At 42.5% G+C, this 17,754-nt stretch overlaps 1 protein-coding gene, 1 non-coding gene and 1 pseudogene across 4 annotated transcripts in view; 1 reads left to right on the top strand and 2 right to left on the bottom strand.

Annotated features, from left to right (window-relative positions):
- Nucleotides 1-224: 224 nt before the first annotated feature.
- On the bottom strand, nucleotides 225-2,004 carry LOC112319140 (POU domain, class 5, transcription factor 1 pseudogene; annotated as a pseudogene). Its single transcript, XR_011650930.1, has one exon. The product of XR_011650930.1 is annotated as a POU domain, class 5, transcription factor 1 pseudogene (transcript).
- An 8,200-nt stretch (nucleotides 2,005-10,204) lies between these two features.
- LOC112319189 (U6 spliceosomal RNA) lies at nucleotides 10,205-10,307 on the top strand. The gene has a single exon (XR_002976292.2). It is a non-coding gene; the product is annotated as a U6 spliceosomal RNA (small nuclear RNA).
- A 2,793-nt stretch (nucleotides 10,308-13,100) lies between these two features.
- TMEM19 (transmembrane protein 19) overlaps nucleotides 13,101-17,754 on the bottom strand; it is a 316,102-nt gene continuing 311,448 nt past the window's right edge. For both annotated transcript variants that reach the window (XM_071221006.1, XM_024576369.4), the window contains one exon: nucleotides 13,101-17,475. In XM_071221006.1, the coding sequence (XP_071077107.1) occupies nucleotides 17,312-17,475 (164 nt within the window). In that variant the 3' untranslated portion in view covers nucleotides 13,101-17,311. The remainder of the gene's footprint in view (nucleotides 17,476-17,754) is intronic.

Consider the following 17,754-nt stretch of genomic DNA (forward strand, 5'->3'; position numbering starts at 1 on the left):
CTTTAAATCACTAAGTTTTGGGTGGTTTGCATTAATGGATAACTGATCCGAGCAACTACTTAAACTAGAGATGCATGTGCTGGTGTAAGAAATGTAAAAGAAGGCTCAGTAGGAAACCTCTGAATAGCCCACAAAAGCATCTTACAAGCTGACACCAGTTTTAAACTTCTACCTACCAACTCTCCCAATAACACCAACTTTGGCCATCTGCCATGCCTAGACAAACAAACATGTTTACATACCTCTCTTCTCCCTGCTTCTCTCTCCCTTCCCACTTCCACACCAGTGTCTTGGGCTGTTCAGGCTACTGTAACATAAGTACCATAGACTGGGTGACTTGTACACAACAGAAATTTACTCCTCACAGTCCTGGAGGCTGGAAGTCCAAGATCACAGTGCAAACAAGACTGGGTTTTATGAGGGCCCTTTTCTGGGTGGCAGATGGCCATTTTCTTGTTTCCTCACAGGGCAGAGAAGGTAAGAGCTCTTGGGAGTCTCTTTTATAATGGCACCAACTCCATTCATGAGGGTGCTATTCTCATGACTGAATCACCTCCCAAAGGTCCCATCCTCCAACACCGTCACGTTGGTGTTAAGGATTTCAACATTCAAATTTTGGAGGGAGACATTCAGTCTGTAACAACTAGAATCAGCAAAACTTGGTTTATTTTTAATTTATTTTTTGTGTGTGTGTCCCAGGTTTCTTTATTTAAGATCAAAGCAGTAAGTGATGTGGGAATTAAAATCAAGGGCATCGATGAACTTCACCTTTCCTCCAACCAGGTCCCTAAACTCCCTGCCCCCACACCGTTTGTGTTCCCAATTCCGTAGTGAAGAAAGAACTTAACCCCAAAGCCCTGGAACAATTCTCAGGGTTCTTTCCCTCGCTCTCCCCCTGTTGTGGGAAGGCAGGCATCTCAGTTTGAGTGCATGGGAGAGCCCAGAGCTGCGACAGCCACACAGGGAAAGGCTTCATCCTCAGGGAAAGGGACTGAGGAGTATAGCGTAGTGAAGTGAGGGCCCACATAGCCTGGGGTACCCAAATGGGGCCCTGGTGCCAGAGGAAAGGATACGGGTCCCCCTGGGAAAGGAGGTCCAGAAGCCTCAAAATCCTCTCGTTGAGAATAGTCACTGCTTGATCGTTTGCCCTTCTGGCGATGGTTGCAGAACCACACTCGGACCACGTCCTTCTCCAGCCCGAGCTGCTGGGCGATGTGGCTGATCTGCTGTAGGGTGGGCTTCGGGCACTGCAGGAACACGTTCTCCAGGTGGCCCCTCACTCGGTTCCCGATACCCGTTCGCTTTCTCTTCCGGGCCTGCACAAGGGTCTCTGCTTTGCATATCTCCCGCAGATTCTCATTGTTATCAGCTTCCTCCACCCACTTCTGCAGCAGGGGCCGCAGCTTACTCGTCCTTCAAACTGAGCTGCAGAGCCTGAAAGCGGCAGACGGTCGTTAGGCTGAACAGCTTCCCAAAGAGAACACCCAGAGTGAGCCCCACATCCGCCTGGGTATATCCCGGGGTGATCCTCTTCTGCTTCAGGAGCTTGGCAAATTGCTCAAGGTCTTTCTGCAGAGCCCTCATGTCCTCACTCGCCTCCTCCTTGGGGTTTGGCTCCAGCTTCTCTTTGTCCAGCTTCTCGACCCCAGGCGGGGCAGCACAGGGCTCGGGGGAGGCCCCCTCGGAGTTGCTCTCCACCCGGCCTCCCGCCTCGACCTCAGGCAGGGGGTTCTCCAGGCCTCCTTGGGACGCCAGCCCCACTGCAGCCTGAGGTCCACAGTAGGCCATCCCCCCACAGAATTCATTCGGCGTGGGGCACGGGGGAACCCCCCATATCTCTGCCCCAGGACCCAGCCCCCGCCCGATTCCCGACCCGCCAGGAGGTCCCTGGAAGCTCGGCCAGGTCCGAGGGTCAACCCAGCCTGGCTCCGGCCCTCCGGGCCCATCGCCTCCGCCACCCGGTGGGGGTGAGAAGGCAAAGTCGGAAGCCAGGTGCCCCGCCATGGTGAGAGGACGGCACCCCAAGCCAGGGGCCTGGAGAAAAAAGGCAAAACTTTAGTTTATCATCAGAGTTTTAATTCAGCATTTAGATTGGCCAAACCTGGGTTAAAAAATGGTCAAAATAAGAAACATCCAAACTTGCAAGAATTTTTATGAGTGTATTTGAGCCAAACAGACAATTGCTGGGAAGCAAAATCTCAATGGATTGACAAAATGTCTAGAAAATACACTTTTGCCATTTATTTTATGCATAAGAATCAAAGAGGAAGAAGAAAGGGGGTTACAGGAAATTCATTGGATATGGATTAGAGAGGCAGGACAAAGCAGAGGAAGGGGGTGAATCTCTGGGATTGGATAAAAAGCAAATGAATAGACACACATTTCTGGGTATAGGATAGTTAACAGTCAACAATTAACATGAAAATAATAACAGTGAGGGGATTTGTGGTCTCTGCTTTGGTGCTGCTGGTCGTGCTTTGAGGAGTCCGGGGGAAAAAAGGAACCTACCTTGACATTCAAAGGGCATGTCATCCTAGATGCAAAAAGACAATAGACAGGCTCAGTTAAGGCAAAGATTGACCTTTGTCAGGAAAGATACCTGACTACCTTCCATGACCTGCCTTTTGCTAGAAAGTTTTCATTTCCAATCATCCTCTGTGGTTAGTTTAGGTCTCTGAGTTTGTAAGGTTGCCATACAGGCCTCCCCTGAGCTTGTCAGGTTTAGTATGTTGCCTCTTTTTCGTCCACAAAAGCAAAGCAAACAAATTTCAAATTTGACTGAGGCTTCTTCCTACGCTCTGCTTGGACCCGCACCAGGCTGGACGCCTGCCACGGGAAAGGGAAGCAGGGTTCTCTTTCTCTCTCAGTTCATCTACTCTCCCACTGGTGTCTAAGGGTAAGCAGCAATGTCAAGGGCTTGCTGGAGTTTTTATGTAAAGTCATGGGAAGTTTAAAGGGGCAATAGAAGACAAAAATAAAGCCACTGAAAAATTGCTCAAAATGTTCATTACACATGTCCTCCCCACTCTTATCAGCTTAGAAAGGCATGATCCTTATCTTAATCATCTTTAATTCACTAGTTTCAGAACACAGAGCCCAAAGCACAGAGGCATCAAACAAATGTTTGTTGGGTGACTGGAATTTAAAACACAGGCTTCCTTACCTCACAATTTAACCTTCTTTTTATCACACTGTTTGAGTGCTGAAGTGTGAGATAGAACATAAAAGAGTGAGGAGCATAAAAGAGAATGGTATGCCTGGGAACCATTCCCCACCTCCCCTCCCCCTCCCCACCCCCACCCCCAGCCCCTGCTCCACTAATCCTGGTTTCCCCTACACCAGGATAAACTCTGTAGGGGTTCAGAATGAATCACCCACGGTGTGCCTCTGTGGTATGTGGATTATTTTGATTTAAAGGCAACTGAGACCCTGCAGGCTCATGAGAAACTTCTACCTCTCCCCTAAAGAATTTAAATTAGGGGTCTTGCCCATAAGCAGTATCACCAGAACTAACTTTTCATGATCTATCTATAGGGCAGAGCAAACTTCTAATTACTGAGCATCTGCTCGTCTTACTGTCATTTGAATGACCTTCCTCCCTTCTGAAGCCAAGTCTCCTTACCTCATCCTTAGCTCAGAATGCCATACATGCAGTCTGTCCAGAGGTATCCAGCCATGTAATATGAAAAAGGTAATGTTGAAAAAAATACCAAATACAAGAAATATTGTACATAGGACAATGACACCTCAGTCCCCTTCAAAGTAGGCATGTTGGGACTTCACACAGTTCTCCCAATCTCCATCAGCTACCCCGTTGTACTTTCCTGAATCTCATCGATGGTCTGAAATCTCTTCCCTTTCAAAGGTAATTTTAGTTTTGGGAAAAGCCAGAAGTCGCAGGGCACCAAACCTTGGCTGGAGGGGGGCTGAGTCACCTGGGTGATTTGATGTTTTGCCAAAATACTCTGCCTGAGATGTGATGTGTGAGCAGGCTCATTGTTGTGATGAAGCTGCCAATCACCAGTTGCCCATAGCCATGACATTCTGAATCATCCAAAAAGTTTCCCAAAGGAATGTTCAAGCTGAATGCAAAATTTGATGCAGATTCATTGTGCTACTCCCTCAGTCATTTTGAATTCGAGGGCCACACAGTACACATGCTCACTCCACGGCATCTACCATCCCCACTGCCTAGAACAATGAAGTCATCATTGTTCACACATAGCATTCCAGTCCACTCTCTCTGGCTGCCAGGTGACACCAATGTTGTACAACCTGTTCTTATATTAATAATGTCTGGACTTTTCTGGACAGACCTTATCATATACCCATTTCCCTATCTCTGAACCTGTCATGTATGTAGGGTCTCTGACTCATGCACGTGGGGTTCCCATATGTACATAGGTAATGAATTTGGATATTTTCTCTAGTTAATCTGTCTCATGCAGATTTAATTATTAGACCACCTGAAAGAACTGAGAAAAAAGTTCCTTTCTCATAACTCACAAGAGAATTTAGATACCTCCTTTCCTTCTTTTTAGGAAGAATAAGCAGTAATAACCAAATAGGGTATTACATTTACTGTGATAATCATTTCACTTTTAATTTTCTATTGAAATAATAAATGCATGTGAATGTTCAGCTTGAAGCATTTTCACAGCTGGATACACTTGTGTAACCAGCACCCAGATCAAGAGACATCTTCAGCACCTCAGAAGCTCCTCTCTTGAATCTTCTTGTCATTATTGTCCACCCTAAGGGTAACCACTATCCCTGAGTTCTAACAGAACAGCTGCGTTCCACGCATTTTTTCTTCATATAGATAAAAACATCAGTATGTGTCGGGAACCACCCTGCCTGGTTTCATAAGCTGTAACCCCCCCATGGCTAAGGCTGAGTAAAGAGACCTTGGGACCATAAGCCACTAAGGAGACAAAGCTTATCTTCCTGGCAGGGGTGCCCCCTCTGCCCCCTTTTACTTCACCCCACTTGGCCCCGGGCAGATGACTAGTTAGCCAATGATGAGTAAGATTCCTCAAGGGAGGGATGACCTAAAATGGGCATGGTCATTAAAGGGCCCTAAGGGAAGGACTTGGGGGGGCTATAGAAAAAAGGGGTGATGGACCCTCACCCCTTGGCTTTGACATAAGCTGAGTCCTCATTCTGTCTATGAGAAGTCTCTTAATCTCTTGGCTGCCTTACTTCCCTTGCCTGACTTCAGCCTGAAACAATGACAGAGGGTGGTGCAGCTCTGGGCAGGAATGGGTGGTTCCCTGGGGCAATCAGGTATAAGAAAGAATGCATAAAATCCTGGAAAACCTGTTTTGTTAAGAATACCCTCAATTTAAATGATAAGGGTGCTAAGAATATCCTCAATTTAAATGATAAGGGTCCAAGTGTAAAATGAGTTTGTTTCCCAAAGTTTTATAGCCCTTCAGCTAACTGACCCTGACTCAGAATAAGCCCTCATAGTTCTTTGAATGTTATCTATTGTTTGATCATTACTGCCTGACATTGATGAATGAAGACCTTCCTTGAGGTAATGCTTCCAGAAAAGCAATAAAAGCCTGTCCAGGCAAGGGTTGGGTGCTCTCTCACTCAGAGAGTGGCCATGCCGTCCCTTTTTCCCCACAGGACTTCTGCAGTCCTTGTGAATTTGTTCATCGCACCCACAACACTATGGACCCCGCTGGTCAGAATCTGCATCAAGTATGTACTCTGTTGTGTCTGACTTCTTTTCCTCAATATTGTCATGAGGCGCACCCATACTGAGTGCAGGTGTACACTTTCATTCTCATTACGTAGTAGCTACATTGTGTGAATATTCCACAATGTATTTATCCAGCATGTTGCTGATGGGCATTTGGGTACTTTCCAGTTTGAGGCCATTATGAAGAGAGCTGGCATGAACATTTCTTTTGAGTATACACCTATGCATGGAATTAATGAGTCAAAGTACATATATTCAACCTTAGGTTTTGCTGAACACTTTTACAAAGTAGTTGTACCAGTTTATGTTCCTTCCAGCAAAATGAGTTCTGGCTGTACTACAAATCCTTCAACATTTAGTATTGTCTATTGTGTTTCACTTCAGTCATTCTGATAGGTGTGATTCCCAGTGTAGTTTTAATTTGCATTTCTGTGATGACTAAAGAAGCACATTCTCAGATGTTTACTGGCTATTTGGGTATTCTCTTTCATGAAGTTGTAACCAAGCAGAGAGAGGCCTGTTCATGTGGTGCCTTTGTTCATGACCCAACAATCAGTATTGGACGAACAGGTCTTTATTTACAATATCCCAACCTTGGGGGGAGGGGGCTGAGAACACTTATGCTCAGAGCCCTCCTTTCCCATGAGACCCAGCACTTCTGTTATTCCCCAAAAGGCGATACACAAAACGCAAACACAATAGTTCCCTATATTCCTAACTTAAGCCACCTGCACAACAGTGCTCCAGTCTCTCTGGAAGGTACCAAAGTCACCATTCTCACCTAACAGCTCTCTCCTTCAGGATCTGGGGTGTGTTGTCATCAGCCACCATGTCATAGTCCAGGACAGCATGTCACCAGATCACAGTGAAGTTTGGGGAAGCATAAGTCCCGAGAGTCCAGATGGAGTCTGGGTGTGCAAGGCTACAGGTCAGTATCTTGCAAAGGAGAGTCTTCGGAGTCAGCTAGAGCAGGTGTGATCAGAGCAGCACGCCTCCTGACTACCCCAGGCCTCACGGCCAGATCCTGACCACAAACTACACACCGTATTTTCCTGTGTATAACGCACACCCACATTTTTGGCCCAAACTTTCAAGAAAAAAAATCTTTCTTTTCAATTTTTTCATCCAATGATTTATTTATTTATACTTGGATACTTGTCTTTGTATTATAAATGAATTTTAGCATTTATTTTTGAACATATTATAGTACAAGAAATGTTATGTAACAATAAATACAAACCACAAGAACAGATACAAGGTATAAGAAATTTTAATTAGGGCACACCTTTATTTTTCCCTCAAAAATTTGGACAAAAAAGTGTGCACTACAGATAGCAAAATACAGTAGTTGCTTGCTTACTTCTCCCTCTCACATGGCCGCTACATCATTCCTCCCTCACGGCTCTTCTACTCCCTTCCCAGCCACATGGCCAAATTCCCTCATGGCTGCCAACCCTTAGTTTAAGTCCTGACCTGGAACTTCCTCCATTACCTCATCTCCAACTCCTCCCACAATGAGCTACGTTTGCCAGTTCTCCTCTATTGTTGACATTCTCTCAGCTGCCATCGGCAGTCAGGGCAAGAGTGACTCAGTGATCTAGGGGGAACCACCTCCCCTGGCTACTTCTTCAGCCAGGATACACCCTTAAAGTTACACCCACCTTGCCTGAGGTGGCAACACAGCTATTAAACTAGCCTTGAAGTTATCATTGTAATGTAAAGTATCTTAAGCCTGTCATCTGTTTTCCCCCGTTCCCCAACCAAGGTTTGTGAGGGTTTCCTCCTATTCTCCTGGGGCACCCCTCACCCTGTACCCGGTTACAACGTGGCCATTCAGAACTTTTGCCCATTTTTCTGTTGGGCTGAAGGTCCTTTTAAAGTTGATGTGCAGGTGCATGTTTTATATTCTAAATATGAATGTCTTGTTGAGTACACACACACTGCAAATCTTCTACCTACTCTGTGGGTTGCTTTTTGTTCTTAATAGTGTCTTTTGATACAATAGAAATTATCGATTTTAATATAGTGTAACTTTTTTCTGTCTGCTTAGCAGTTTGTATCCCATTAAACTTACTCCAAGGTCACAAAGTTTTTGTTTTCTTAAAAACTTTATTAAGTTTTCACATTTAGATCTGTAATCCATTTGGAATTGATTTTCTATATCATGTGCAAAAGGGGTCAAGATACATTTTTTTCCTCTCGTGGATATCAAATGACCCAGCTCCACTTACTGAAAAGACAGCATGCTCCCTCTGTACTGTAAAATCAGGTGACCACTTTCCTTGTCAGTATCCCTTTTTAACAGAAACACTGCATTGCTTAATTACAAAACAAGAATATTAATTGTAGGAGATATTAAAAATATGGTTAAAATAAAGAAAATGTTAAAACTCTAATAATCCTACCTCCCATTCCTAATGAATAACAAATATATATAGATCCTGACCTCTTTTCAATGGCTAAATAGCTATGAATATTTTTTAAACCAAAATAAATCACAGTCAATTCTGATTTTTAAACTATTTTTATGTCACCTTTGCTGTTGACAAATATGCATCTAAAATATTTCTAATAGCTAACAAGTATTCCTTTTTACATTGTACTCCCCGAAATATAATTATTTTGACACTGTCTGGCTTTCTCACAGCCTTTCTCATTCTTAAATGGAGAAAAACTTTGGATTCATGAATCTTTCTTAAAAAATATTTTTTAAAGATTTTATTTCATTTATTTTTAGAGAGGGGGAAGGGAGGGAGAAAGAGAGAGAGAGAGAAACATCAATGTATTGTTGCCTCTCACGTGGCCCTCGCTGGGGACCTGGCCTGCAACCCAGGCATGTGCCCTGACTAGGAATTGAACCGGCGACCCTTTGGTGTGCAGCCCACGCTCAATCCACTGAGCTACACCAGCAAGGGCAGATTCACAAATCTTAAATATGAAAGTTTTTAAACCTGCTGCCCTTAGCTTTAGTAAAAAATCCCCAAATCTTCAGTCAGAGAGCAATAGTGAAGCTGTTGAGTGGCAATAGCTCAACTCTTCCTGTTGCTCCAGTTACTTCAATTACCTGTTGGGTTTTTTCTTCTCTAGAAAAATCTGAGTTCACTGGCTGGACAAGTTATAGCTTTGCTATCACCACATGAATAAAGGCTCCCCAAACTCTCTACTATTTTCTTCTATCCCTAGTTAATCTTCCTACCTTCATCTCAAATCTATCATCAAAATTTTTGAGGTTAGATTGTTACAAAATGAGTAACGTACCTATCTTATAGGGTAGTTGTGAGAATTAAATGACCTAATGTGTGCAAAGGGTTTAAAACTGTACCTGGCACTGAGTAAACTACGATTGATACTATTATTATTCCAAAGTGCTTTTCCTCTGGAAGACTACATTGACTATGTAGTTTTCTCTGTCCCCCTTTAAGATTCCTTTCTTATAAATTAAAATAATAAGACACCATTAAAAAACCTAAATGGCAAAGATTAAGGAACCAATGATTTTCAGTGCTGCTGGGGTTGCATTGACACTAGCACTCTCATATACTGGCTGTGGTTCTAGAAACTGTTAGAAATCTTTCCGAAGAGCAGTTAGGCAATGCTCATCAATGGCCTTTGACTCATTAATTTTGAAACAGGTAGAATAAAATGTTCCCCAAAACTACTCCATGAGTCAAGCCCTACCAGAACAAATTGCTTCAGGGAGTGAAGCCCTGCCAGAACTAGGGTAGTTGTCAGTAGGTACCTATGAAACAATGGTCCAGGAATTAGCGCCTCACTTCTTTTAAGTTTGTTTTTCAGACCTAAAGCCAAGCCACAAATCCCAGAGACAAACTCGATAGCTGGTTAGGAAGGTCCCTTTCTGCATTCCAAAAATGCTGTACAGTTTCAGAATGCTTCACTTCACTGATGTATATCCCATTGTATACTGACATCAGTTCCAAAAAAGGAAAAGTTTGCTAACCTACTGCCTGTTCCCAAACCGTAAAATCTCCTAAGCCCCACATTTGGGGCACAGAACCGGAGGCCCTATTTCAGGTTCTCACCTTCTGGAGAGCTTCCATGAATCTGCCTTTGTTTTTATCAGTGTCACTGGTCTAAATTCTTTCATGTCAGGAGACAAGAACCCAAACAGATTGATAACAATTTCACAAGAGTGGGAAATAGTCAAAGACTTTTCCACAAAGCAGACAGTACTCTGCCATTTATAATAACACATTTGGGGAAAAAACCCAAAAAACCAAACCCCACAAAATAAGGAATTAGTTAAAATATCGTGATCTCTAAGCTAGAATACTGCCTAGACATTCCAAATGTATTCAAATAATTTTAAATACTGAGAGAAAATGTATACACCATAGGGTTAAGTGATGATACCAGGGTGTAAAATTGTAAATACAGTGTGATCCTGAGATAGCATAGGGACCTGGGCCTGGGTCCCCCAAAGACGCCCAGTGGCCAGATGGAACACGGATTAAGTGGATGAAGGATGTCACTATCGTGCTTGTTTTGGCAGCACACATACAAAAATTGGATCCATACAGAGATTAGCATAGCCCCCGTGCAAGAATGACATGCAAACTCGGAAGTGGTCCATATTTTTAAAAAACTGTCATCACCCCTCCACTCCCTACTCAAAAACATAGCAGTGCTGATTTCATCCCTCTTCTAACTGCCTCAGTCCTTGCAGGTGTTCAAACTACTGATCCACATGAGCACTTCAGCAAGGCTTGGCTCCTAGAGTATATCACCGTCCTAAAGTGGCGATGATAATGAGCAACAGGGCCATCTTGTCCCCACACGGCAGGTGCTGAGATAGTTGCCAAGCAACCCAACAAGGAGAGGAAATAACCCCTCGCTACATGGAAAATTCCTCACCCCCAGCGCTTCACGCTTCACAAGCCTGCCTTGACCCCAGTTTATAAAAGCAAGCTGAGCAGAACCAGCCCCTGAACCAGTTCAGAGGACCTTCCCTTCCTTTGTGCTGCATCCCTTGTACTCAGGAATAAGCTTGATAAAATCTGTCTGGAAATTTCTCTGGGGTTCTCTTGAGTTCTATCTTGTGGAACCCAAGAACCCCAATGCTAAAACAATCCCAATTATATAAAACAAAAACAAACAAACAACACACATTCAGACAAAAGATGGAAAAAAAGACATCTACTAAAATGTAAGGGGAGGGGACCCCTGCCCAGGAAATGGAGGATGGGTTGGGAAGCCCAAGGACCGTGTAAGAGCAGCAGCTGCACTGTGGCCGCCCAATGAGTGGATGTTACCCTGGCAACCAGGGGCACCCATGCTGACCACGCTGAGATTCTGAGGAACGCCTTTAAATAGGAGTGTGTGGAACCATGGCCCTGTTTGGATCTCCCTTTTCCTGGCTGCAGGGGGTGGAGTTCCTATGTCCTGGTCTTGGGGCCCATGTGGTCCAGGAATGTTCCTGGGGCCCCTACCCTGAAGAGGAAGCCACAGCAGCCACCCATGGGCCACCCATGCCCCCAGCACCAGCCTGTTATGTGTGCCACTGCTGCTCTGCCTACTCCAGACCAGGCAAGCCTAGGGGATGGTTGTTGCCCATCCTGGAGGCAGTGCAAGACAGGTGTTAAAAGGGAAGATGCTGGAACTGGGGGGGCCATGGACACCTTGTGGCCAGGAGACAAGCCCAGCCACTCTCCACCCCCCACCCCCCTATGGAAAGCCACAGCAGCAAGTGAACTGTGCTGTATGGGACACACTGGAGGGCAGCACCCAGAGGAATTACAGCACCCAGGGGCTGGACGCCTGGAGCATAGGCTCTGAAAGATGCCTAAAGCCAGACAGCAACTGGAAACCAGCTGTGCCACCTACATTCCTTAAAAGGAAGATACTTTTGGGTGGGAGAAGAGGTTCCTGGAACAGCCTTGAACTGAGCTATCAGAGGGTGGCAGGGTGATTTTCTTTGGGTGTCTTAGAATAAAGGGCTTTGAGGCAGAAACCTGTCATTATTTCAAACTGTATACACTTTGAACAAAAGATTCCTTTCCTTTCCAACAAACTCTGCCTCCAGAGTTTTTGCCTGTTGATGACAAGTATAGGACCCCACCGGTTGTTTGGTAACAAAAATATTTACTGTGCTTGTCTCTGAGTAGTGAGATTATTTATTTTTTCTCTTCTACACCTTTTTCTTGTTTTCCAAATTTTATGTAATGAATATATTACCTTAAAAATCAAGGGAGAAAGGGTTATTTCAAAATCTATTGCTATGTATGCTATAATCCAGGGTGTATAACTGAGAGAAATTCCTTACTAATCATTGAGGAAGTACACTTGTGAATGGTCAGTGTTTGGACATAATTTAAAGTATCACTTTAAGGGGGAAAATTGAGAAAGATATCTTGTTCAATACATCTTATTAGTCTATTGTAAAAACCAACTTTAGGCCCTGGCTGGTGTGGCTCAGTGAGTTGAGCACCAGCCTGCAAACCAAAGGGTCACCAGTTTGATTCCCAGTCAGGGCACATGCCTGGGTTGTGGGCCAGGTCTCCAGAAGGGGGCGTGTGAGAGGCAACCACACATTGATGTTTCTCTCCTCTCCCTCCCTTCTCCTCTAAAATAAATAAATAAAATTAAAAAAAAAATTTAGGATCAAATTGTATCAGAGTAATTACATGTAACATTACATACATGATTACAACAGGAATGTGGGGATCTGCATCAATAACATCAGTTTCTCATGAGTTTATTCTCTAATCCCATATGATATCACTATTTAAAATGTAGCTTGATGAGATCAAGAGGAAATCACAGAATCCCTATTATTCTGGCCCCATGAATTGATTTGAAAACCATACTCAGTTCCAAAGAAATGTTCAGAGCCCTTTCTACACTTGCTAGTTCTTAGTGATAGGGAGGGAGATCAGTAGTTTGAAGGAAAAGATTAATACACTGAATGTATTTATTCAATAAATGTTCATCATGAGTTAAAGGGTAGAAGGTGTATGGAGATGGCCAATTCGGCTGGAGTAGCTTTTCAGAGGAAGTGTCACTGAGCTGGTTTTTGAAGGATCAATAAGGGAGAAGAAAGGGAAGAAATTCCAGGCAGAAAGAACAGTGTATGCAAAGTTAGGGAGGTATTAAAGAGTGTTAGAAAATATTTTGACATTGTCTGACTTTCTCATACTCACTCACTTGAGATGGTGTATGTATTTTTTAGCTTCCAGAGTAGGCAATGGACTGAGAAGATTCCTTAAAGTTCTTTATTTGAGATTTCTATGATGATGTATTGAAAATTTTGTTATGCCATAAAGTGTTTGCCATGTATAATTCCAAATGCAAATAGCTAAGCAAGAAAAGAATTTCAAAAATTTCAAAAATTTGCCAATAAATTCAACCTGAAACAAAATACACTAAACAGATATGAAAATATGTGATACTTTTATTAATTTTTGCAACAGTCCAAAAGCGAACATATCAAAAGATTCTTTTGGGTATCCACTGTTAGTTTTCATTATGTTATACTAAAACACCATTTCACTCTTACTTCATTGCTAATAAGGTAGTTTATAAACAGAAAGAATACTATTTAAAATAATGAGAGGAGATAGATGGGGAAAAGGGATAATTTTCACAGATTATTTTGTTTAAGTATTTTTTGATTTATAGAAGAAACACATTTGATTGTAGACTTCTTAGAAAAGTATGTAGTTATTTTTGTATATTTATTTTTGTAATAACTTTATTGAGATATAATTCATATACTATAACTTAAAATTATTTAAACAAAAATAAAAATCATGGCCTGACTGGTGTGGCTTGGTGGGTTGGGCATTGTCCCACAAACTGAGGGGTTGCTGGTTCATATCTTGGTCAGGTCACATGCCTGGGTTGCAGGCCCAGTCCCCGGTTGGTGGTGTGCAGGAGGTGGCCAATCGATGTTTCTCTTCCTCTCTTTCTACATCCCTTCCCCTCTCTCTATGAATAAATAGAATCTTTTAAAGAAATCATGTGTAATCTTACCAGATAATACATTAAGTATTTTGGTATACATCTTTTAATCTTTTTTAAAGAAGATTTTTCTTGGAGATAAGCATCCAATTTGAAACAGCAAAATGATAGTATTACTTAGACAAAATTTTGCTGATTAACAAGAATATGTGTCAAAATATACCCATAATAATAACTTTGTAGAAAAGATTCAAATTTCCGGCAGTAGTTACCTTGGGAAAGATGGGAGGGGGCTTAGGTTTGTTGAGGGGGTAGTGAGGCAAAAGATATTTTAACTTTAATGTTCTAATGTTTATAAAAAAGAATAAATTCAGTGTATTACTTAAGTAATTAAACGTTAATTTAAAAAATCCAGACATAAAAAAAAAGAGTTGTCACATGTATAAAATAAACTTTGAGAGGGGCAGTTACGATCAATGAAGGAAAATCAACATGTCTAGTCTCGGCAGGAACAATAATTTCAAGAGAACTGCCTTGCCAACATGGCCTCACCTCCCTCCTACAATTATCTCCTGACTCGTTCTAAAATCACGGATACTGCATCCCGCAATTAAGAAATATTGGAACCATTACAGTCATCAGAAATTCAGGTAGTCAAACTAGTTTTTAATTTTAATTTTCCTCCTGAAATATGTTCCTGATTATCACTTTCAGTGACTCTTAAAGAAACATGCTTAGAGTCAAACAATTTAACAATCATACATTGAAGACCTATATTTATTTTTTCAATTTTTAAATTATTTTATTGCTGTTTAATTACAGTTGTCTGCATTTTCTCCCCACCTCTCCTCCCCACCCCAGCCAAACCCACCTCCCTCCCCTGCTTCCACCCTCCCCCTTGGTTTTGTCCATGTGTCCTTCATAGTAGTTCCTGAAAACGCTTCTCCCCACTATCCCTTTCCCCTTCCCCTCTGGCTATTGTTATATTGTTCTTAACTTCAATATCTCTGGTTATATCTTGTTTGCTTTTTTCTTTTGTTGATTATGTTCCAGTTAAAGGTGAGATCATATGGTATTTGTCCCTCACTGCCTGGCTTATTTCACTTAGCATAATGCTCTCCAGTTCCATCCACGCTGTAGCAAAGGGTAGGAGCTCCTTCTTTCTTTCTGCTGTGTATTATTACATTGTGTAAATGTACCATGGTTTTTTGATCCACTCATTTGCTGCTGGGCACTTAGGTTGCTTCCAGTACTTGGCTATTATAAATTGTGCTGCTATGAACATTGGGGTGCTTAGGTTTTTTTTTGGATTGGTGTTTCAGGGTTCTTAAGTTATAATCCCAGCAGGGGAATTGCTGGGTCAAAAGGCAGTTCCATTTTTAGTTTTCTGAGGAAATTCCATACTGTTTTCCACAGTGGCTGCACCTGTCTGCATTCCCACCAACAATGTACTAGGGTTCCCTTTTCTCCGAATCTTCTCCAACATTTGTTTGTTGATTTGTTTATGTTGGCCACTTTGACTGGTGTGAGATGGTACCTCATTGTGGTTTTAATTTGCATCTCTCTGATGGCTAGTGATGCTGAGCGTCTTTTCATATGTCTCTGGGCCCTCTGTATGTGAAAACCTATATATTTTTAAAATGTTCAGGACCATTTGGAGTTAAGAGTAACAAATACTACATTAGGAGATTAAATAATTAAACTGTATAATTGTGTTTACATCTTTAAAGCATGTACAACTGACCTGGGATTTGGTGGCTAAGTAATAGTTTTTCCTCATTGTGATAGCCTATTTAGAAAACAGCCTTTACTCCTCAGGAAATGAAAGGAATGGAAATCACATAAGAAATGTTTTTAAATACTTTGAGCAAAATAATCCACACCATATCAAATTGTAATGGGAGACAATCCCTAGAAATGAGAATGGGTGAAGATGCTCCAAAGGCAGCGCATGCATGTGTTGGTTGCCCTGGCAATGGGGATGACCTGCACATGACACAGCAAAATGATGCGCATAGGGACTGGTGCCAAAAGCTGGGAGGGTAATTGGATGAAGACATACCCTCCCACCTATTTCCTGAGGGAGATTATGGCAACAATTTTAAAAAGTGGAACACATGTAAAATGCACGCTTTTGCTTCCCCATCCCCTGGCTGGTGGGTACATAGCCCTGAATGGTGGGCTTTGCCAGAAGGACTCCCCATACCCATCCAAGTGCTCCAGGACCTGCCTGGGTGGGAGCACAGCAGGTTCTGGTGAGAGGGCAGAGGGGATGCTTGGGCCAGGAGCTCACGGAACGTGGCTGGCTACAAACCCCACGTCCCCTTCCCCAGATGGGAAGCCATGGTGGCTGTCTCCTGCCTGTGGCCCACACCACTGTGCCTGTTGGGTATGGCCCCAGCACAGCCAGGGGACAGGTCCCATGCCCCTCCATGAGTGCTCCAAGCCTGATCATTAGGGCTGCGGGCACTAGGCTAGTAAGAAGGGGGGCAAAGAGGCTTGGACCAGTGGGTCCAGGGAGGTGGATGGCTGGGCAGCAAGCCCCACGCCCCTCCCCCATGCAGGAAGCTATGGGAAACCACCCCGCTGGTCACGCTCCCCCAATGGGGAAGGGACCCATCAAGAAACCTGCTGTGTATATTTTAAATAAAAATTCCTTTTTCCTTTCCAGTCAACTGTCTCTGGAGTTTTTGCCTATGGGCATCCAGCAGTTGGACCCAAGTAGTTGTTTGGTTACAAAACTTCTTTAGAACTCAGTTAATCATAGTAAAGAACAAAATTGAAAAGCAGAATTCACTTTAACTGAGGCTGTAATGTAAAGGTGAGCACAACTTAAAAGGTGTGTCATAGGAAATCAGAGCAGCTTCGAGTAAATTCTAGATTAGCAAATAAAAAATTATTATAATAGTTTTCCAGTGACTTTGTTTTGGTATGCCAATGTAAAGCATATTCCTATATACATTTGAAAGACAGCTAGAAAATACATTAAAAAATATTCAATTTGAGATAATTTCAGCTCAGGGGTCAACTAAAATATATAACAAGGTGCACATTTTTAGATACAAGATAGATCTCTCTTGCTTTTACTTAAAAATAATTTTTGCCATGCATTCTAATGGTCATACTAGAACAACATTTACTTTTGTTTCATTACTAACACAATTGTAAATGGTAAGTAATGTAAGAAGTCCAGGATACTACACCTGTCCAGGCTTCCACACACATCAGTTTAAACCACTTAAAGTGGATATAACATTTGGATAACTGACACAGCGTCATTTCTCTAGCACAGCTGAGAACCATTTTTAAATTTTATGACTTTTGGTCCTCATACTAGTATAAACAAACAAAATTTATATTTACATATAGGATCAAGTTCAACACATTAGCTTTCAGTTCAATATACACCAATATATAGGGGCACTGTGTTGAATAAATTCATTGCTCTAGAAGCTCCATTCAGCAGAAGAAAGGAATGGGTAAGTTCTGTGTAGTCCTGTCTTTCACTAGAATTCGTTCGCTGTTACAAGGGAGTAGGTGGAGGGAAAATGTAGAATTCCATTACAATGGAATATGGGAGGAGCCGTCATTTTCTCTTTGCTACTACAATTATTCTTCTTAGGATGAAACTTGAAAATTTAGCTGAATTTACCACAGTTTCAACCTTTGTAAATGAGATAAAGTTCATTCCCTGGGCCAAAAACCACAAGCAGCTGTTGGGAGCAGGAGGGCGATAAGGACAGAAGAAAACAGATTCACTGCATTGTTATCAAGAATGGGTTTCCCTGCTATGTACTTCACCTCTTTCGCTGGGCTGTTGACCACCATGCCAGTGCTTTCATCCCAACCTAGAGTGGAAAAGCCAAGTGAGGTCCAAAATCCAAATGACTTGATAAAAAGAAAAGTAGCTTTTCTCCTCAAAGGAAATAATCTTTGAAAAATTCTCAGGCACTTATAAAATGACTTGAGTGGATAATCTATATGGTGAGAGATATGGAACCCTTGAATACAAAAGGCCTCTTGGAATAAATAAGTTTCAGTACCCTTCAATACTGTTCTTTCAACACTGCTAGAATTCATTCAGAAGTCGAAGAGAGAATATGCAAAGCAGAGATGACACGAAGCTG

Source organism: Desmodus rotundus, chromosome 3 (genome assembly GCF_022682495.2).
Source record: "Desmodus rotundus isolate HL8 chromosome 3, HLdesRot8A.1, whole genome shotgun sequence".
NCBI classification, from domain to species: domain Eukaryota; kingdom Metazoa; phylum Chordata; class Mammalia; order Chiroptera; family Phyllostomidae; genus Desmodus; species Desmodus rotundus.